Raw genomic sequence first — 23,134 nt, 5'->3', positions numbered from 1 at the left:
AACATATAAAGTTTCAACAGATACACAAGACCCATCAATATATGGGAAAGAGATATGATATAGTTCCACCAACAGACAGGAATCTGAATGTTTCCTGAGAGTGAAGTTCTGACAGGTCTATACACGAACTTGACTTAAAGAGCCCATCATCTTAGTTACTATAGTGAACCTAATATTACGAAAATCTGATAAATATCAATCTTCCAAATATCTACACAGCCTTGACATCTATATATCTGAACTTAAGAATACTTGTGGGTAAGCTTATATCTATTATGAAAAAAATTATATTGGGACAGTATCAATTCATAAAGTTAACGAATATGATCAACAAACCTTGCAATCTAAAAAAGATTTGACACCAAAACTCGTTACATCAATGAACTACATATCATAGCCCATACTACTACATGTACATGAATCTTACTTGTCTTGGTTATTAGCAATGGCATGGATGAGTGCTACAGTGCCACAAGCATTCCCCACAAACTGCTTCATGAAGTAAACTTTTTCAGACACCTCTTGGCCTGCAGCTTCCAACTCCTCTTCTTGCTTGTTCTTGAACTCTTCACCCTAAAAATTTTAAGCATGTCAGTACTTTTACTTTTCATTTTCTCCTGTGATCTTTTGGAAAACAATGAAATTCTATGAGGGTGAAGGGAACATGAAATCGGTACCATCAGAGTAAAACCCACAGTCTATAAACAGTAAAACAGTCGGAAAAAAATTTCTTGAAAAAATAAGCATTCCATAGAACATTTGTGTCGCCTGCAATGTAGCATACCTATTGGGTGTGGAATAAGAATGGGAGGATATATTGACAAAAATATCAAAAATCTACATTAAGTTCCATGGCCAAAGAATGAATTTTCTTTCAAGTTTCTGTATGAGCTGGTTAAGTTCTATGACAACCTCTTAACAAGCGGCACAAAAAATCTTACTAGATTGGAAAAAAATTGTTTATTGCCTCAGTCTAGGGTTGACTTTTTGTCAAGTTATGAGGTACGTTGTTCAGGTAAACCTTTTTCTAGGTGGCATAACTAAGGCACAATCAAATTAGGAGTTATGGGATTTAAGCCATTAAATTCATTAAATGGGAAACTTTATTGTCACAAAAATATAGTAATTTTGAGTTTTCATAAAGTGACCAACATTACGCTGAAAGTTAAGGCACCACTCCTGATGAAGGACTACATGTGCAAAAATGGACAGACAACAACAATGACATAAAGCAATCCTTAAATATCTGTCATTCAGTAAGCTACAGAATATCCTTTGGAAGAGTATTTACAAGACACTGACAATCTGACATACTTTTATAAGATGTCATTAAATGGTGCAAGGATGGATGGGCAAGTACTTCAAATATAGGGGAATGCATTTAGTGAACAAGTGCTAAAATACTAGAAAGATATGAAAGGAAGACAAGTGGCTGGAGCTACAAGGAAAATCATATCGCAAGTCTACAGGTATTACAAATCCTATTAGCCAAGACTGATGCACAGAAGCAAAACACTGGTATGCAAAGTGTGAACAGTAAAAGGTGCAAGTAAGGTGAAAGACTTCTAAGGCTTCAGATGCAGAACAAAAAGACAAAGTCAGAGAAAGAGGAGGGTATCACAATCTTAGTGAAGCAAGTGTATGAAAAATAGAAACTAAAGAAAATATAAAGAGACTTTAGTGAAATGTTAAAACAACTTGGTGAGATGCATTAACATGCATGAGTGCAAGGCAAGGAGCTAAGCAAATTCAGGAGCACAGTTTATTAATATGCCATCTTGCCGGTCAATGGTAGATGGACCATCAAACAGGTTGAGAAGCCAAATATATCATCCCATCTTCAAAAAGCTGTGGTTTGTTTCCTCAATTTGCATACATGGACACAATGGGAAATAGAATTATATACTTCCTGTGCTTCTTTATTAGGAATGTAAAGTCTGGATTTAGTGAATTCAAAATTTCCAAACTTTCACTCCCTCTCTGATTTAATCATCCAAATTACTAACTTACTATCTGCAACTTTCACTCCCTATCTTATCCCAATTAGTAATTTAACTGCTCATTATTGAAGAAATATGCAAACTACCTTGGGTTTACAATGAAAGTTTGAAAAATGTCTAGATATTATTAAAATTCGTTACTTTATATCTTTGTATCCCAAACAACTTTAAATACACAAAAATATAATTTCACCTCATGAGCAACTGGAAACATACCTTATCAGTAAATGGGTACAGGAGAATGACTGAACCAACTGGCTTGGGCACCATGCTAAGTATTTCATCGTCCAGTCCATATACATCATGAATGACCCATGATCCTGGCACACCCAATCCTGTTAGGAACTGCAGAAGATCGGTGGATTTAGTAAAGGATAAAGTCAATAAACTTAGATATAAATGTTAAAATACTTCATATTTCCCCACTTTCTGTAGGGCTGAACCCCCCCCCCCCCCAGGCAGAAAAGTCGCTCTTCAAAAATGAAAATTGCCCCTTACTCATACATGGGAAATAACAATCAATAAATTTGCCCAACCTGGTAAAGGAATTCAGCTTTTTCAAAGCTGAAAATTTAAAATTCCGTGTATAAATACCATGCTTTGGACTTAGTTCCAATCGCATCAATCAAATTCTAAAATCTAACGATATTCTAAAACAGGTTCAATACTTTTGTGCCTTCACTCATATGAGAAATCACTTTACCGACAATGCATACTGTTGATACCTAAACGTGATGTACATGCGGTCATGACTGCTTTTACCTGCAGCAAAATTAAGTGATGCACAAAGTACACAGGCCATGTCCTTAGGTGCGTGTGTGTGTGTGTGTGTGTGTGTGTGTATGAAAAATCAAATTTCCACTACGTACATCTACACAGTTAAAAATTATGGTATTATATCAATCATATATGCCTAAAGATGAATTTACTGTCCAGCATGTCATCTTTTTGTGTATAATTCGATAGTTAAATTCAACCATAATATTTCCAAAGCTAACTTTTATGTTTTAGCCCTTCAAGATATCAACAGCTTATGACTAGACTTTAGCCAGCAATATCATCAGAAATTTAAAACAAGCATGGGTATGGATCAGTGATGACGCTCACACCCACATCTCTTAACGCCAGAGCACGGAAGCGCCACAATATTGAAAATTAACATTACGAGAGACCTTATTCACAAACAATATAGAGATAAGAGCAATATTCCAGATGAGTAGAGAAACTACTTCCAGTCAGAGTCTGCAAGATAAAGGCGATAGAAGGATGGAGGCTGTGCTTGTGGAGGGGTCAATGTGGCAACGGTGCGTCCAGCCATGAGTCAGCCTCGCCACCGCCCGTCTCAGACACAAGGGAGGGGGAGGGTTATCCCAGCGGCGGCGGCGGCGGCCCCGGGACAACGCGCGCGGCTCCATCACTAACATCCATCAATACTACTCTCCTACAACCCTACGACTGATGACCTGATATAACTAAGGTTAACTGCAAAGGTAACAACTATATAAACATCAAGGAGGGAAGGTTCTGGATATAGTCACGATGGATATACCTTATCTAGTATTAAGCCCAGATCATGGAGACGGCACAGAGACCAACAGAGGAAGAGTGGCTTTAAGTCCTGGTAATAAACTTGAGACAGACAAAAACATTAGAAGCTCGCGTAGTCATAATTCTACCGGTTAAACATCACTTACACATGTAAGTAGACCAGCATGAAATGATAATCTTCTGATGTAAGATGGAGCGGTAGGTAAACGGATATTCAAGTGAATGGTCACGTACGTCTGCGTGTTCACCGTACATAGTGTGTGTGTGTGTGTGTGTATGGCTGACTGGGAGGATGGTGTGTGGACAGACAGCAGCAACCAGGATTCCAACCTGTGTCCGCGATCCCGGATGGCCTGCGAACGCGTCCTGGTCAGTAACACTGTATACATCAAAACCCCCGTTTTGTGGATCCTGAAGTTTCAAGAATGCACTCCACACAGGCGCAGGGAAATGGATTCAACTGGAATAAGAAGGCTCCTGACAACACTGTACTCCTTTCTGCCCAGTGACCATGATTCAGCCTTGCTGAAGGTGACTTCTTGCTAGTGCTGTAACCACAAGCAGGCGGAAGCGGTAACGGGCCGACAAGGGTATTTATTCTCAGATGTAGTCATTCCTGAACATGCCACAGACTTTCAAGAACTTCAAATAAAATAATATATAACAGGGAATGTAGACATAGTAACTCATAAATATGATGCACCAAAATTAGAAATGTACCTCCGCAAGAGCAAAGTTCCCTATTAATTCTTCCCTTTTGTCCCCGTCAGGAGATTACAAACTATTGGAAATCAATGATTACATAGTCTGCGATGTGCCACTGCTTGATATTTACGCAGCTGGCACACTTAACAGTAAAAGTGTTCCATTCAATAACTTTAAAAAAAAAAAAAATGTTTACGACGTATAGACATGCATCAAGCAAAAGTCGTGAATCTAACAGCAGACCCTAGCTATGTCAAGTGAAATGCGAATATCTCCTTCAGCGTAGAAAAACATTTGATATTTTTTCCGATATAAAATAACCTCAGAAGATAATCGTTTTGGTAATTCTACGAAGTTTCTCATACCAGAGGACAACTACCATATACACCATGACCTTACAACTACTCCATGCAAGAGTAGGGATAGGGGCCGCCACCTTGTCTGGCAATACTGCCGCTGGCTGCTGTCTCACCATCCACCCTGACCTGCCCCAGCACCTCTTAGTCTACTGAGGTGTGCTCTTGGGCGCCTTGTCTTTACCCCTCCACGACCAAGACTTAACACAATGAGAATGAAGACTTGACCCATTAATCACAGAGTCTAAAGCACCGATAAATCGACTGGTTCAGTCCTGAAGGATTACGTCATCAAACCTTGGGAGTTAGCCTTGCAAAGCTATAAACGTCTTTCCTTTCCAGAAAACCAGAAAGGATTGTCAGAGATGGACACCATGAGTGATGATAGTGGGAGAGGAAACGGCGGTGGGTAGCGCGGAGGAACAGGAGCTGTGGGGTTGGTGGCTCAGGGGAAACATTGGGAATGGGTTGGTAGACACCAACTGGCGGAAGGAGAGGTTCGTTGACGGCGGAGCGGGGAGGGAGGTCCGTGGCTGCCGGTGGCGGAAGTGGGGTAATCTCTGGTCGCCGGTAGCTGTAGTGGAAAGGGCTGTAGTCCGCGGTCACCGGTGGCAGAATGGTTCACGGAGTTCCGGATAATCTGTTCACAAAAAGACAGTGGCCCAGGTCGGCGAAAAAGATGAGGATCGACAGTTGCGGGATGAGTAGGGTCGGCAATCTCGAAGTGGGTGGGGGGGGGGGGGGGGGGTAGCAGAGAGGGGTGGAGAGTCGGCAGCGGCGGGTGGGGGGAGATGGGAAGGGAGGTTAATAAGGCTGGGGGACGTGGAGGGGGTGAAGAGCAGAGACGTATTATGGTCAGGCACGGCAGGGAGAGGGGAGAGAGCTGTGGTCCGCCATGGAGTCTGTGAACCATAGCGATAGTCCAACAGCGTCATGAAGCTCCTGGCCCAAGAGACAGCCTTACCCCACACTTCTCATTCTACCATCATGAAAATATACTCGTCCATTACACCCATCCTCCTTGCTCACTGATCACCTGATGAGTAAGTTTGACATGTAATAATAATAATAATAATAATAATAATAATAATAATGATAATAGCTATAGAATTTTACTGCGGCTACAGATAAAATACAAGCAATACAGTGGAGCTATAAAAGTGGAGATCAATTAAAGAGTCCTTACACAAGCACTGAGGTAGCAGTCTACTGTTTACAGATCAGTACAATAACTAGGACTGACGTGTAAACGTTACATGTGACCCGACCTATGACGCTACTTTTACCCTAACCCTACCTAAATCTTTTAGCTCGTGGACAACTAACTTTTGTCCCCTTTTAAGTTTCCAATATTTTTTATGCATAATTTCCCCATGGCAAGCGTTCCATTATAAAGTACATCATTTTCATACAGTTAAGGGCGCGTGAACAATGCTGGTTCAAGAAGATATAGAGCTCCAACCATTATACTGTTATAAACAATGGTGTGCACACCCAGTGAAGCAACGCCCTACCAACTACAGACAACTTTGTGAAAATCTCTGAAATCTGTAAACAACCTTAGCAAAGTCCCACACTAAGTTTTATAAAAATAATATTTACAGACTGACCAAATGCGTGGTTTACTGTTAGTAGAAACCTATCAAAACCACAAACTTTAAAGCAACTGCAGGAGATTATAAAGACATCTACATATTTTAATAATTTCAAGCTGTATACTAGTAGAGAAGGGTTCAAGGGATTGGGCCCCAGGAATGTGAAACACCCCCTCTGTACAGTGTAAGAGGGTAAATTATAAAAACAGGTTATAGGTACCCATCAGCCAAGTTAGAACCGTGTGGGCCTTACTGAAATCAATACCACAGACCTACAGGAACAGTGGAAATTACGACAAGTTGTAGATATTGCCACACATGGCAAGAATCCTTGACCTTCTTTAAACCAATACAGCTGACCAGTAACTACCACCCCTAGCCAATGCTACTCATCCGTTATATGGCCTCCTGTCCCAAACGTCAAGACATACAAGTCGGTTACCTATTCCGCAACACATTACCCCCTGCACCGAAGTGCTAAGTGTGCATGACGTGGATATTATGTGGGTTTATTACGTCCGTAACATCAGAAAAACGTCCCATCGCTTCTTGCAAGAGGAATCCATTGGAATAATACAGATGACGTGACCTGGATAACATTCAATGTTAAGAGTAAAGCACCGGCGAGACGGGGGCCTCTGCAGTACCCTCTTATAACACCCACGGTAACGATAAACCCACGAGATACGGACACTAAGAAAATCTTATAACACCCAGCCAAGCAACATCACCTGAAACAGGCCAAAACCACGCTGCGTCACGTAATATTAAACGAGTTTGACGGTTTGAAGAAACTACCCTTGAGAATCACATCTTTAATGAAGACAGTTCTACTTAGTAACAATCAATCACCTTGTCATCTCTAGCCACCGAGTGCCCAACCTCTGACACCACCTGCGTTACAGCCCAAACACACCAAGCATCAGTACATGAATTCGGTGTCGCCAGACTATGACAGCCTCAAGGTATACCAATTCATTACATTCATTAGCCATGAAAATATCAACTTGTCTGCCATGGGCTGCGTGGAGATGTATGACACTGTCAGCCTGTCAGTCAAAGGTAGAATGAAGGGATGTGGCACGATCACCTTGTCAATCAAGACTAGTATGAAGATATGTGGCACCATCAGCCACAGAGGGATGTGTGACACTGGAATACTCGCAAACCACATTTGTACAGTACGGAAAAGGCGAGTCCTATGCGAGGGGAGGTCGTCAGAAACAGGATATTGTCTTCCTTGTTGGAATAAGGGAGGCAAAACCTGCACACAGGTGTCAATGGTCCTTATCCTCACCACAAACCAGGGGTGATTCATCCATGCACGACCCCACCCTCACCAGGGTGTGACTCGCCCAGCACGGTCCCACCCTCAACTGGGGTGACTCACGCAGCACGATCGCACCCTCAACAGTCATGAATACCGTCTACTGACGTCCAGACCCTTTGAATGACGTCACACTAGCGTCACGGTTCCCGTCTGACGTTATCGAGCGTGAAAGGTGATCAGTTCCTTACGTCAGCAGATGACAACACGTAGCAGGAGAGCTTCCTGGTTAGCTGCGGCTTCTGTTCTCTCCTACCTATACCAGTGCTATACCAACACCTGGTTCACTTCATCAAACCCGGTTATGTTCAATACATCTACGCATGCCTTATTTCTATTTTCAAGGACCCCCTTTTTAGATAATCTAATTCCGACATACTATGGCGCGCTTAAGCTGTGCATAAATCTGCTCCGATATCAAGCGAGCGCACCAGCTTCCTAGTAGAATGCTAAAAGGCCTATGGTTACTACCAACCAAATCAATAATGGAAACAGACTTATGTATATATTCAAGGGGCTAAACTGCCTCAGATTAAACAAGGGAAAGAGCTTAAGATATCGTTCTGTTAGACGATTGCACTACCTGAACGGTCTCTAAATTGTAAGCATTTTAGACAACACCCAAGAATAATAAGAGGATTTCTTCTCGGTACTTATGCAACTCGCAGATGTAGACAGAGTATGGAACTATTGTTAAAAACCTAGAGAAAGATACTGAAGCGTGTCAGTGGTTAGGTGTCCAAGGTGACCAAGAAGTGAAGGGGTCCAGTTCTGCATACTGACCAACATTACACACTTTCACACTGAAATTCGTCAACGAAGGTACATTAAGTATTATAGGGTGACACCGAGGAAGACTTAGCAAGTAATAAAGAATATCTAATCCCATGTCAATATACTGAGATCAAACACCTTTGAGTCAACCTCACAGGTAGTTCAAGAGGCTTAAGACCAATGCGTGTAACCTCAAATCCTCTGCAAAAAGAACTATTCTGAAGGTCAGAAACGCTGGGTCCGGCTCGACTGTCGATGATTGCAAGGCCATTTAATTCCTCCCTGTCTTCACCCAGGCCAACACCCATCGTGTCATTACAGCATACAGACACGACACGCCAGACCGCATTGCCTACAAACGGCTGCACCACGGTCAACCCCGTTGGCTTCCACTCGAGCAACAAATATCGCAACTCACCAGCAAGAACATTCTGGATATGCTGTTTAATAGCACAGGTCCAACACACACACCCTAAAGGACCCCGAGGCTTAAAAGAAATATACGACTGGGGCTGTAGAAGCTTTAGCAATTCATGGCACTCCATCTAATACATCAGCACCCTACAATGTATTACAACGGCAGCTTATAATATACTTCATTCACTGTAGCCTAATCTCTGAACCTCTGTGCACTCTGTGTACTCGTTGCGCCACCGCCCTAGGGTGCGTTCGAGGTGCACAACACACACACACCAGCCTCACTGCAGCAAATAAAGTCCATGAGGAAAACACAAAACTCGACCTCAATGAACAACGAAGTAAAGCCTACTTCTCCATCCTCAGTCAGCAATTCCCTTCCCTCCTCCCAGGAATAATGAAATTATGACCAGAACGCACATGTGGCTCTTTTTTCTGAGAAAGAGTGAGGGAGCGATGGAGACCTTGCGAGGATTTCTGCGTCTACATGAGCAGAAGGGAACATGGCTAAAATCAACCTTTCCATCAAAACACGCCATAATGCTATACAGCAATATTCTGAATCATAAAACACCACATTACTGGCTAGGAAAATAGATATGGACACCATAGATTTCTGGCATAGACTTGTACCTATCTAGTGCACTGTAATGAATAAAAGTCCACAGAGATCTACTTCAAGGTTTTCCCCTCGAGGCACAGATAAAGCATAGAATCTTAAATAGTGGACCATGATGGTGCTGGGGGCAACTGTGTCAGCAGTCCCTTCCACAGTGAACTCTCTGGAACCAAGCCACAAGGACTTTAACTCCCTAAAAAACAACTGCTTGAACAATATGGTTTTCAAAATGAATTGATGAAGTTGTTTAAGTCTGGGAATAATGTATTCAGTGTTGATTAATATTAACCTACAGGTCTGTTGCAAGTTGCAACTGGTAATACCATCATGCATGCACGTCACCGTTTTGTGGATGGGGTCCTTTTATTACCGAGAACAAATTCTTCATTCTGAATTGCAAGGGACAACATGCACCATCCTGCATGTGTGTCACAAAGAGTACGGTTGCAGCTAAACCAGTCTCCTCACATCTCTCGTGACATGGCATGACATGTCCCTAAACCTTTTCATGACCCCTCTCCCTGCCACAGAATCAGTCAACTACAAGAATGTAGTCTTCAAAGACCCCAACATGTTGGCTGCTTGCATTAATTAATGCGTGCTGAACTACCTCTTCCACCATGTATTGATTGTACTGCGACAGCTGTTACAAGAACAACACTTTCGCTGCCTCAACCAAGCCAAACAATGCTCAAGTGTGGGAAGAGGTTCACAGGTGCCATCCTTCATGCGCCAGTCTGGGTAAGGTGTAGCAGGTCTCCCTGGACAGTACTACACTGCAGCAGGACACGAGCAGAGGTACACGCCGGGGCAATTGACTACAGCGTCTGAACACCATAACCAAGGAGCTGCTTCCCACCTGTAGCCACTAACTGTTCAAGACGACGCCCTCACCATGGTATTCCTGCCTTAAAAATATCAATCCATCTACCTAAACAAGCCTGAAAATTCTAGCAACGTGAATGATAGTGCTAAAAATAATAAATACGATCATATTTGAAGCTTTTTGCACTTACTCAAACGTTGTCAACATGGCAGTGACGCTGGTCACCAACCACTGTACATAAATAAGGGCTACTTATCAACTTAAGGTGGATGCCATTAACTTGGATTCAGAGCAATGATTCAAAACAAATTTGTATGCTTGGTTACGTTTGGGAAAGGCAACTAATATGCTACATGTGTATTCTGCAGAGTGCTACTGTGTATATTACTAGTTCCGTGTGAGAAACAAGGACATGCGAGGGTAGTGACTGCCATATGGAATCTAAGACCATTCATGATAACTAGCACCAAGTTATGCGTTTAATACCACCCTGCGGGTTAACTAACCGTGACAAACAGTAACTTGTCTCATGCACTTAACTTACACCTGTTTCCAAAACTTTTCACTTGTTCATTGCTACCCAAGAAAGCAAAAGATGCTCCATTTATGGTTTAAACAAATCTTACAGAACATCGATGGGACAATGTCATCAAAGGACAGAAAACATGCAAGCCAAGTAAGAGAAAACAAGAATTCAAGAGGGAAAGTTCTCTGACATAAATATGTATATCAGCACTATCGTGGTCCACCATGAGAATTTCCGCAAGTACCAAACTATTCTCAAAACCATGAAAACGGCATCAAGTTTTCACGAGGCAAATTATTCACAAGACATGCTTGCCGAGTAAAATAAATAAATAGGGAGGTGGTTGTGCGCCCGCCTGGTGCAAACAAACCTCGAGACACGGAGCTAACATGCAATAGTTGGGTTCTCAGGCCGCATCACAGCTTCGGCTACCCTTGGAAAATACTAATACTACCTGCTGCTGCTGCTTTAAAAGTATCAAAGTCTGAGGACAATATCCATAACTATGCTTACCAAATTTGTTTACATCTTACTTGAATAGTACCACGGCCATCTCATGGCAACATAAATCTTCAAAGATCTTAAAATGAAAATCGTTAAGACCATCATAACGACCATTCAAAGTCTACTTTGCACCGTTATAAGATACTGTGCAGACAAGGACCACAGTAGTAAATATCAATATCACAAACTCGCATATATACACAGTAGACTCTTGTATTACTGAAGTCTGGGAAAACTAAGTAGAATATCTTTTTTTTTTTTTTTTTACTCAACAGTAGTGTCTCGGAATAGAGGAATGTTACTCGGTATATACACCGAGTGGTACCTGTCTATACAACGTTCGTTATTTGTCCGCTGTGTCGCTAGAGCTGTCAACCGCCATCTCTGTTGTCACACTTCGGTAAACTTCGGCAATAGCTCAGACGTTTCCGGTAGTCATGGCGACGCGACTTCCTCAATATATGCTAACTTAGGAAAATCATCATTTATGGCGTCGGGAGTTTCTGGTAGTTAGTGATGCGTGACCTGAAAGACCATATAGCTACTTCTCGGACCAGTACAACGGCTATTCAGGCTACTGATAATCAATATGTATAAATGGTGGTCCAAGCTGGCATCATTTAAAGTGCCAGCAACACCCAAATGGTTTCGTGTAAATTTCCCTACTGTTTCTCAACATTTTCCTGGTTCTCCATATTTTTTTTTCACAGGGTTTCTCTTCTATCGTTTCCCCTCCCGTCGGAAACAAAGCCAGTCTCATAATCATAACCCACACGTTACGCATCTCATCAACGAGCTTAGCCGTTCCTTGGATGACAACGATCTTTCCAACAGCCTCATCCTAAACTCCTCTCTCTGAACCCCGGCAAACAACGAACAACCCCAAGCGGTCAAACAGATGAAAGCTCTCATCCTCCAAACTAAGAAGCACAGACTCCCAGAATTCCTCACATCGCAGTGTCTGCCTTCCCTAAGCAAAGGTGCCTGCGATACTTCCCGAGTTTTGATTTTCCAATTAGCTGTGTCAGCTTAAAATTCATTGTCATCTTTTACATTTGGCACTGAAAATAAAAATACAAAAAAAAGATACTTCTTAGATACACAGCATACAAAATTTGGTCTAATCCACCACGTTCATATATTACAGATAAGCAATACTTGTATCTAGATACAGTCCAATAACGCAAGATATCATTTATACCACAATATATTCACATACATGGGATTGCGACAATGTCACCCCAATCACAAGGTGCTGTGAAACACCGGTTCTAAATATGGATCACATGTAAAAATAGCTTGTGAAAAAAAGTGAGTATTTGGAGGTCACAGGGGACACGAAGGGACATTTACCAGCTGTCTCTGTTTCTTGCTTGATTTTAGTCAGTTTCGGAAATGGATGTCTACCTTCGTACATTGCCGAAAACTTTCATGGTCTTCCAAGTTAACTCAGACAAATCTCCGGAAAAAGACTTGCCAAACGCGTTTCATCATTTTAGAGACTAGCCTCAAACTTCCGTACCGACGTAAAACATTACGCGTGCAACGATCTTCAATGCACCCATCCGCCATCTTTGCTGTGAGCAACATGACCGTTGTCTGGAGCATCAAGTGGTTGCGGGTGAGAGAGTCCGCCGAAATTTAGCCCATCATGACAAACTTGGCCGGAGGGACCGGAAACAAACTGCTTTCAAATACATGAGCGGACGTATAGCGCTTAATAAAACACTGGGCAACAAATTTAACTATAATATGGCCAACCTTTACGAGGACCTAGAATATAAAGTTCTCAGTGTTAAGCGCAGCAGAAAATGTATTTTAGTAGAGTCAATACATATCATTCCGGAATCCCAAGTCTATGCTGCGGGCCGTTATGCATACCACATACAAACAATGCGAAAGCCATGGCGGAGAGAGGGCCGCACATGGGATCGATGTCTGCGGAGGCCTGGATTCCAGGCAGGTGACTCACCCACCAACCCACTGTCTAGACACCACACTATCCCCCACACAGCCTCTATACAGGCGGCAAGACACTATAAATATAATAAATTCTCTTACAGTTTATGGCCAGCGCGGCAATGCTGAACGAAGAATTGTCCCGAGAAAAAAGTTCCTGGCTACGTGCGTCACCCGACCTTCTCCTTCTCCAGCTGAAGGCCCGGTGTGAATAATGAACGTGGCCGAGTAACACATACTTAGAAATATGGAATTCCACCCTGCCTCAATGTGAGTTATAATGAGCAGAGATTTATTTCAGATTTAGCAATGGAAATATACAAGTATATCAAAATGCCCAAGTTTCATAGTCGAGGCTTATGAATTCTACCGTGGATGATACGTGTATAACGAGCCACTGTAGCCTAGCATTCTGGGTAATTGAATGAAATTAATTAGTCCATTCAAGCGTGAATTTGACAGCGCAGTACTGGAGCAATCTTTCTTTTCTCTCTCTGATGGAGCTTGTCAGTAACAGTGAGATTAAACAAACTACGTTCTAACATAAGGATCAGACTTCTGATGAAAACAAGTCATATAACACCGCCGGTGTCGTAATACGTCTGATGCATTAATGACCCTGAGTCAATAATCCTAAAGCCGAAACAACCAACCAACTATATCTAGCCAACCGCACTACTCCAACGAATTTCCATGACTGTAAAAGTGGAGTAAAATAAACGATCACCATGTTAACCAATGCAGATGGGAAGAATGATGACATACCATACGGACAACTAAGATCCCGCGTGCTGATCAAGAGAGGTGAAATGTGAACCCAAACCCTGGGCGTTCATCTATGTAAACAACTTTGCTATTAACACAACCGACATCAGCATTCTGATCGGGAACAATTATTATCTTCCATTATCATTGTCATCGCAGATCCCTTCTATGAGGCTTCTACAGCTTCGCGGCTTCAGTAATAGGGCAACACACTCCGAAGTGGTACTTTCTTAAACTGGCATCGCCAAAGGTGTCATTTCAATTACGACATAACCTGTAGCTAGCGTAGACCGATATCACCATGTTCATATCCCCAACATTCAACACTTGAGGAATATCAGACCATGTCACAACAGACGAGCTCACCTATCAATGACCTTTACGTACGTCCGTCCACCGGCCGGAAGCTACTGAAAGACAGCAACACGTCACACTCCGCTGGTCAACTCCAACAATAAACGATGTTGGAGCAGTAAAATATCAAGAAACCCACAGCAGTTGTGAACCCTTCTGAAGCCGCGTCATTTTCAGTCTCGATTACAACGGTGCAACTCCCTGAAGACCCATTTCCCCCCTGATCTTAATATCAACCGAGTTTCAATGCTCATAAAATATCCCCTTTATTATCGATATACTACTTTTTAACGCAATTTTGCAATGTTTTCCCCCCATTTACGTATTTAAGACAAAAGAACACCAGTAGACACGTAGATAACGGAGAATTAAGCATATGTGTGGATGCGAATATCCAACGCATTGTCGTTAACAATGTGGCCCTTCAAAACAAAATGTTTCACTAGGGCGGTACCCCTCTACTGCCTGGCTAGACACGCTGCCAGCCGCACCACGTGATCGATAACCTTGGTGACGACAGTCCTGCATGGCGCCACTATCCCTTCACCTCGTCGCGAACCTTCCTTAACTTGGAGACGCTGAAGTTATAGATACACATTACTGTGTCGATTTCGACGACCCCGGTGGACGCCAGAACATATACATTCATTACTGTCCAAGGATAGAGAAAACAGAACAGCAACAAGCGTCGTCCTTCAACATGATGCCCGAGAAGACTGGCCGATTACATCAAGGGTGACCTTCAATTTTATTTTTCTTAAACATCTCCAATAAAAAATTCTTTTCTATCTCGTATCTGATTTGTTTTTATGATTTCGAGCTCTCAAACATGCTAATAAGTTCTACACACAGGTACACCACTGTAGGTCAAAGACATGGGGTCCTACGAGTATAGAACTATAACCCCGTACAATGAAAACGTATTCACAATAAATTACGTCAGTCACCTGGTAACGGCTTGCCAATGGCTACAGTAATTCTGGTTATCTTCTTTTTCTCTAAAAGAAAAAAAATCTATGGTCATACATCCACAAACCGGGCACAATTACGGCGGAACGGAGTACATACAGTATCGTCTCTGCTTACCGGTAACGTTCCGGGTTCGATTTCTGTAAATATTTAAGGACGGCCGGCAAGCAATGTGTAGCTAGTCTAACAGTCCGATATATTACCTAGGGGGAAATAAATAACACTATGATGAAGGATTCAATGCTTTTCTTTTAATCTTTACAAGAATTAAGAAACAATACGAGTTTATTTATACATTTTTGCAGGATAACTCAATACGGGGGAGACTTTCATATTCACAAGCAAACATCCAGTTCTACCCTGAGAATCATCGAAGCAAATCAACACCTAAACTTCAAGAACTACTACGAGATGCGACATGAAGCCTTTACACACGCGCACGCACACACATCAAGAGATGGGAGGCCCACGAAAGAAAAAGCCCCGACCAGTGCCTTACAAACAGGTAATCACAAATAGACAATATCACACATGGGTCTCCGTGATTATGTGGTTAGAGCCTCTGGCATGGAATGGTTGACTCGTGTCGCCCAGGTTTGAATTCTGGGCGCCGCCTAAGGCCGAGAGCAAACCCCAGTCGCTCATCCTTCCCCAGGCCTGGTTGATAAATGGGTATTTGGCTTAGCTGGGTGTGAAGGGGTTTGTACGTATATATATATAGGAGCAAGGACATGGTACATATACAAAGTTCAATACAATACAAACGTAATCACACCAGCACGTACATAGGGTTTCCGTGATGCAGTGGTAGGCGGAAATGAACCTCGGTAAACATGGGCTTGGATCCCAGGTGCGGCTGTATGCCTAAACCCAACCCGGGCGTTCATCCTCCCCTTGGGATTGGTCGATAAATGGGTACCTGGATAATGCTGATGGGGGGTAATACAAATATATATATATATATATATATATATATATATATATATATATATATATATATATATATATATATATATAACAGGGGGTGGGGGGGGAACCAAGACTTAACATTTCTCCTAGTCACACACAAATAGTAATACCACATACACAGTGTGACACGCAAAGCGACTGTGGAAAATAACTTCCACTAGGTTACACAGACGCAACAGAAATGTGAATAATACAGGTTACACAGGTACAACAGTAACGTGGATAATACAGAGTTACGTGCTTGGCGAAAGGCACGCTGCAAACTTGTTTAATAACTGAACGAACAGACAATATCGTCATCTACTGCCCGAATATGAATATCAGCATATAAAAAATTTATGTAATTAAATCTGGCGAATGTCCTATCATAAAACCCTGCCCCACGACCGGTAACGATAGAAGGCCTAGCTCCCGCGACATATGGGCACAAGGAATAAAGGAGCAGACGGAGCTGCCGGAACTCATGACCATGAACATAAATCACGAACTACCTTATGAAAATCATGGTAAATGAGGATATATACTGCTTGGAAATGGCTGGTGTCGCGCTTTATGGATACAAAATACAGGCCTAGATAACCCACGAACTTGCATATAGCTCAAGAACAGCAGCATAACACGGCCGGTTTTAACCCTTTGTTAGGTAAGAGTTGGTTCATTCTAATTCAAAATAAGTATGTAGGTGCAAATACCAAGCACACCGAGGTGTCACATACTGTTCGTCTCCAGTCTGCATTGCATTTTTAAAGCACAAGTAATCCAATCTACGTGACCAATTAGTAATCTATATCGACTACCGAGCTAAAATTCGTTTATCAAAGGTAATAATAGAAAAATGTTTTTACTTTATAGTAAATGTCATGCACTACTGTTGTGCAACATGCGCGACCTACAGCATTTACCTATCAAATGTTTACGTTATAATTCATACCATTATTTGTCCCAAATTTTTATCTATGACGTAATCTTAGAATGATTATGTAACAGTCCTTTATTTCCTATAGTTTAACTGGTGACATACACCTTACACGGTCAACTGACAATATAGAACCATGAACACGTTACTAGTTCATATCAGCTTCCGGTTGTCTTAATGCCTAAACACCCTGGTAAACAAAATACCTGACAACGCCCTAGGACCCGCGCAATCCACCCGGGACCAGACACTACCGCGCAAGCACGTGGGAGTGGCGGGCGCTGCGTCGGGCTCGAACATTCTAAGAATTCTTGCCTCCTCTTCATACGAGTACAGCATACTTATCAATATGTTTTCATACTAAAAAAAAAAAAAAAGTCTGAAAGCACCAGATTATGCCGAGGGGGAAGAGAGCCGTCAAAGGTTCCTCCTAGTGAGGGCAGGTCCTTGTGCAACGCCCTTGTCTATGGCTATATATATATATATATATATATATATATATATATATATATATATATATATATATATATATATATATATATATATATAGCCATATATATATATAGCCTTACCGACTAACCTTGTCTCGCGATGGCTTCTTGTAATTCGGGTAATGGACAGACGCCACCGAGGTATTTCAAAACCCACAGTAACAAATAAATTTGGTAATATACATCTACCTAATGTCTTTAAAGATACATTGGCATTAGATAAATGGTCAGTGAAAGTGTATCAAGCTACATGCACTCTAAGAGCACATGTGCACCCATACACAAGCGAAATGCACGGATATACTGAAGGTCACAACAAAAAAAAGCACATACACACAAATAAAATTCACGTCTTACTTGCACATACAAACAAACGGGGCCTTAAGGGCGGGTGTGCACTACCACACCTTACACTCATGGAAATACACACAGACTTACAGAAGCCAAATACGAATAGGCTATAAATACCAGCAAATGCGATACCGTTTCTGGAGCATCTTGCCAACAGCAAGAAAACAACAGCGTATCACCTATATCATGGAAGACATTCTATCCCTAGCTTTCCTCCCTCTACCAAAACCATTTAATGGCATGTGAATAAACCCATCCAAGAAAATCCATCTATTACAAAGGCAAACCGATTACATTCGACAATCTTATATAATCTATCCCGTTCGCATAAATCCGGGACTGCCAATGTTAAGATACGCTTGGTCCAGCTTCGCTACATCCCATCTTTCGATTAGCCGTTCTTTGAAAGTTTACTTAGTTGCTGCTAATTTTCTCAGTCCATCATTTAACAAGGCGACAACCTAAAAAGGCAATAAGCTTTAATTTAATACTTAAATACTTGGGAAGTGCTGACAAAATCAAATCTACACAGTCCCAGCATGAAATGAGCGTCAATGAATTCATTGATTAGCAATAAATTTACCCAGCAATGCATTTGATAAGGTGGTACACTATAACGAATTATTACAAAGTATAGGAGTCTGAGAAGGGAATGGATACAAAAGCTTATGTCACGTAAAAAATTTGATCACGGCACAATACTTTGAACTATGGCTACTGCATCAGCAACAGTTGTATATTACGATCACTGCATCCCCCAACCAACACATCCAAAGTTCTTTCTGATCATCCAATTATCTCGATACACACGAACTTATCCAAAGCTGGTCGAGTTAAACGTAAATGTAACGATCATTTCAAAAAATACCTGATCCATCATGACTTTTCGTGAAAAAGTTACATAAAAAGTCTCTTTTTGCCTACATATCAAAGTCAAGCAATGATGATAATATTCGTTTGGAGCAAATTCCTTAAACTGCTGGCTTTAATATGTAAGGGTATGCCTGGCTCATAGAAAATTAAAAAAAAGTAAAGAACACCCACATACGAAGCATTCGAATTTATGATAACGTTACTTTCAACATTCACAAACATGACTCCCAGCGAACTATCCATACCACCATCCGTTGACATCAGATGTACATGTACACAGTAAAACAAGTCTCTTCCAGGATGCTTCGGTAGGGTTGGTTGGCATGAATGGGAGGCAAATTTCCAAATAATTACGGAAGCCATACTTAATGGTTATTTCCACAAATACAAAATCAAGATACCCTATATCATGGCAAATGACGGAATACTGCAAACACTCGGTATATCACAATATCATGAAAGTAGGGCTACCAATGTCACGCTAAACCAATGGGCAATTCTAAAAATCCTACTTTGGTGTAAAATTGTTTCACAAAAAGTGGTATGATACTTTATTTCCAATATGTACATATGAAGCAATCGTTTTTTTCTCACAGAAAGTTCATTACTAAATGCTCAGTCTACGTTCGTGACGTGACCGATTCGTTAGCATAGTTTAGCCAAAAGAACGAGACGTTGCTCTGATGATTGTTCGGTAAATAAGTCTTAAACTTCGTGAGGGGCAACTTCAGCACCTGATGCAACATACATCACGGCAAACTCGTTGTATTAAGCCTCTTTTCCAAAACTTTGCCAAACGTTGACAGTTCTCTAACCACATGAGCGCGTTCCTCGCCAAACTCTTATATCCAAACATCACGTTCGGTGACATGGCATACTCTCTTTCCTAGTATTAGTGGCTGAGGTGGTGGGGAGCCGACCTAGCATGTCAAGAATGTATCAACAAAGACCGCATACCTACCTTCAATGGCTTCAACCAATACTACAGTACAACAAAATCAATACGGGCTCTGGCGCGTCACTGGTGAACCAAATACTCACTCCCACATAGTATCCACACTTAACACACCTTCAATCACAGACAAACTCTGCTGAAACAAGCTTTTGTACATTATAAACTATTTGCATATTACCTGTAAAGCGTGAATTCATCAGCCCCCCATCAGATTTGGTAACCACTGTGCAGCCATTCATGCAAACGAGCTATGTTAGAACTGAACTTGAGTTTCATCGACCAATGAACACTGAAAAAATAATGTTCCCAACATACGATACCTCATTCCCACACTTCACACTTCAGCAACATATACTCAGAGATTTCCTCATCCCTAACTAGCACTGACAAATACACACCAAAATGACCCAAAAAGCACAAAACAACCGTCCTCAACTGTTTCAAGCACCAACCATACACCATTCTGAAACCACACTCCTACGCATACATGGAATGCAATCTTTTATGCTCCAGACATCACCTATCTCTACAACACTACAAACTTGAATTTAACACCTCAAGACCATTAAGCCCACGAGGAAACTACCACAATGAAGACACTGAACACTTGCCTTATACTTCAAGTATACACCCATCACTACACTTCATGAGCTCTAGTCCCACAAAACGTACGCTGCCAACTTCTTGAGCGCTGGGGTGGGTGGGTGTGTGTGTGCGTGTGTATTGTTGGGGGGGGGGGGGGGGGGGGGGGCGGATAGATGGGGAAGAGGCTCCTGGTATAGGAAGGTGCTTCTTATGTACAGTGTTTCGTCAATGTTGTGGTTTCGGAAGAATGGAGAATGTATTCAGGTTGCCGAAGCGTAAAGCTGGGATAAGATTATTTCTACTCTGTGATTAGTTGTGAAGTGGTTGCAAAGAACAGAGTGCCAGCATATTAAGATATTGCACTGCTAGTTTATTTTTTAGTTGTACTAAATGTTTGTGGTTGCTGGGCACAAATCTAGTCAACATTCTGATACAAGTAAACAGGGTAATGAATGCACTGAGAGGACATCGAGATCTGGGTATATTCCTTGTATATGAGATGTTATATCTTCAGTTCATCTACACTGTAGTTGTGAACTTATCTAATTGGGAAGTGATGACCAATAACTTGAGACGTACTACAAGTTACAGTATTGTACGGTAAATCAAAAGCAATTTTTATTGTATCCTACATAAACCTTAGGAAAACATACTCCACATACAATAAACAAATTTCATGAACATATCACCTTAAACATATCACCAATAACAAACAAAATATAATTTATAGCAAAGCCTAACTCATAATAAATCAAAACTGTAACCACAAAATCTACCTTCAACATGCTCATTTACAACTTACCCAAGTGGAAGCATAACTCAACATAAATAGGAAAGTGCAATAGTACTTTACATAAATAGAAAGTGCAATAGTACTTACTGGTGTCCACAAACATATGTAGCTTATTCAATCATCTAATTATCCAAGGAATTAATAACTATTTTCAGTTGATGACATGCAATGCCTAGGATGTGCTGGTTACCCTGGTTGTAAATTATCGCAATTCAAAACATTCCTTGAGTGACCAATAAATATCTTGGGATGGACAGAAACAACTCGGCACATATTCACAAATTATGCATTTACACAGAACAGATGCAAACTATGAAGCACACCCATCAGAGCTGTTAACTGTAGCTTCTTATGTGAATTAATGACCACAACAGATGCCTTACTTCGGTCACGTTACTTTAATTGCTGGAATGAATTATGTGGAAAAATCACCACAGTAGATGGGTGAAATTCCCTTAACTAGCCTTAGTGTAAATACAAATATCAAAAATATTTACTTACAAATCTTCACCTGGATATCTCAAGCTTCTTACCTTGTTCATAACCTGTAAGTAATAAAAATTTTATTAACATTATTCCATTCATAAAAATGGTTTGAGGATAAATCTCCAATGTCTGATATAACACCATGTCTAACTTACAATTCCTTGTAATTCTACATGAATTTCACTTGCTAAAATTAAGCATATTTCCACAAAAATTACAAAAAGCAAATCTGACGAGAAAGAAAATGAAGCCATGCCACACTCAGTACATTCTTTCATAGTGTTCGAATGACTTTTTTTTCAAAGTGGCAGCAAATCTATATTCTTGCTTTAAGGAAAATGAAATGGTAAATGGGAAATGCAACAAACAAGAGCATGACTTCAGTTGATTAACATTATTACTTTTCATTGAGAAACATCATTTGTAAGCAGTTCAAAAAGCTTTTCACTAAGAAATGTGACCACATCCACTGGTTATCTTGCAAAATCTGTTTTGTTCTACTCCTTGTGCTTAACTATGTCAGTAAATAAATTTCTGTAATAACACAAAAAGGCAAAGAAAAAATAATAATCCATATAATTACCAAATCAAAAAACATCAGTTCAATTATACAAATTCAAATTCTCAAAAGTGTTCACATAAAAAATTCTAATGAAAAATTCCACTTTAGGAACTCCATAAACTGGATATCTGTGTTTTCCAATGGAAAAGATAATAAAATTAATAGAGCATGATTTGGATTTCTCTCTATGATCCTACATACTAAATGTTAGGTGTGGGTAGGGCGATGAACACCAGAAGTGTTGGGTTAATGTACAAGATTCTATTCAAATACTGAACATTCCTAGGATCACTGCAAAAGATCGACTACAATCAACTATTGCAGTCGATCGGGAGTTAGGCTGAAAACATTTGGACGTAACAAAATTAGCTATAAAAAAGCTATAAACGAGAGCAAGTAGCAAAAGACCACCAAGGTCCTTCAATGATATTTAAGACATATCAGAATCATTTTTATGTTCACACGTGAGCACCAATGTCAATTATTTCAATTACTTGTTAATTCTACTTGAATTGTTATTTGTGACTGTTCTCAAGTCGACTATCAAACTTTCACAAGCATTTCTAAGTTTCATACAGTTCAGTCTAATACATAATCTAATACCTCTCGAGTGGATAGTAATTAAAATTTGTCACCGACTTCCCTTATGTCAACTGTTGGTGTCAACGACAAAGCTATCACTGATAATTCTAAAGAAACTGGTAATCACATCAACTAAAAAGGTTTTCCATAAAAAAAATTGTCGCCATAATTGCAGTCACTGGAAGTGAAATAAAACAAGTGGAAACCACTGTATTTACAACGAGATAAGGTAGGAAATATTGTTTGGAAAATACCAAAAACATCCAAGGAAAATCGCTTATTTGAGGAACCAATGCAGTGGAGTTTGAAGCTCCTCTCAAGGGAATT

The 23,134-nt window shown here is 40.9% G+C and overlaps 1 protein-coding gene across 2 annotated transcripts in view; it reads right to left on the bottom strand.

The window, feature by feature from the left end:
* The window catches only part of Uch (Ubiquitin carboxyl-terminal hydrolase), a 32,094-nt gene extending 10,372 nt beyond the window's left edge, over positions 1 to 21,722 (bottom strand). Inside the window, exons 1-3 of one of the 2 annotated variants that reach the window (XM_071662371.1) lie at positions 21,711 to 21,722; positions 2,217 to 2,345; positions 428 to 573 (exon numbers count right to left, since the gene is read on the bottom strand). In XM_071662371.1, the coding sequence (XP_071518472.1) occupies positions 428 to 573; positions 2,217 to 2,345; positions 21,711 to 21,719 (284 nt within the window). In that variant the 5' untranslated portion in view covers positions 21,720 to 21,722. Of the gene's footprint in view, positions 1 to 427; positions 574 to 2,216; positions 2,346 to 20,410; positions 20,450 to 21,710 lie in introns of those variants that run through there. The other variant, XM_071662370.1, reaches the window with a different exon arrangement.
* Between the last annotated feature and the right edge of the window lie 1,412 nt (positions 21,723 to 23,134).

Source organism: Panulirus ornatus, chromosome 6 (genome assembly GCF_036320965.1).
Source record: "Panulirus ornatus isolate Po-2019 chromosome 6, ASM3632096v1, whole genome shotgun sequence".
Classification (NCBI taxonomy): Eukaryota; Metazoa; Arthropoda; class Malacostraca; order Decapoda; family Palinuridae; genus Panulirus; species Panulirus ornatus.
The sequence above is the reverse complement of the archived record's forward strand: the minus strand, read 5'-3'. Positions and strand labels throughout refer to the sequence as shown.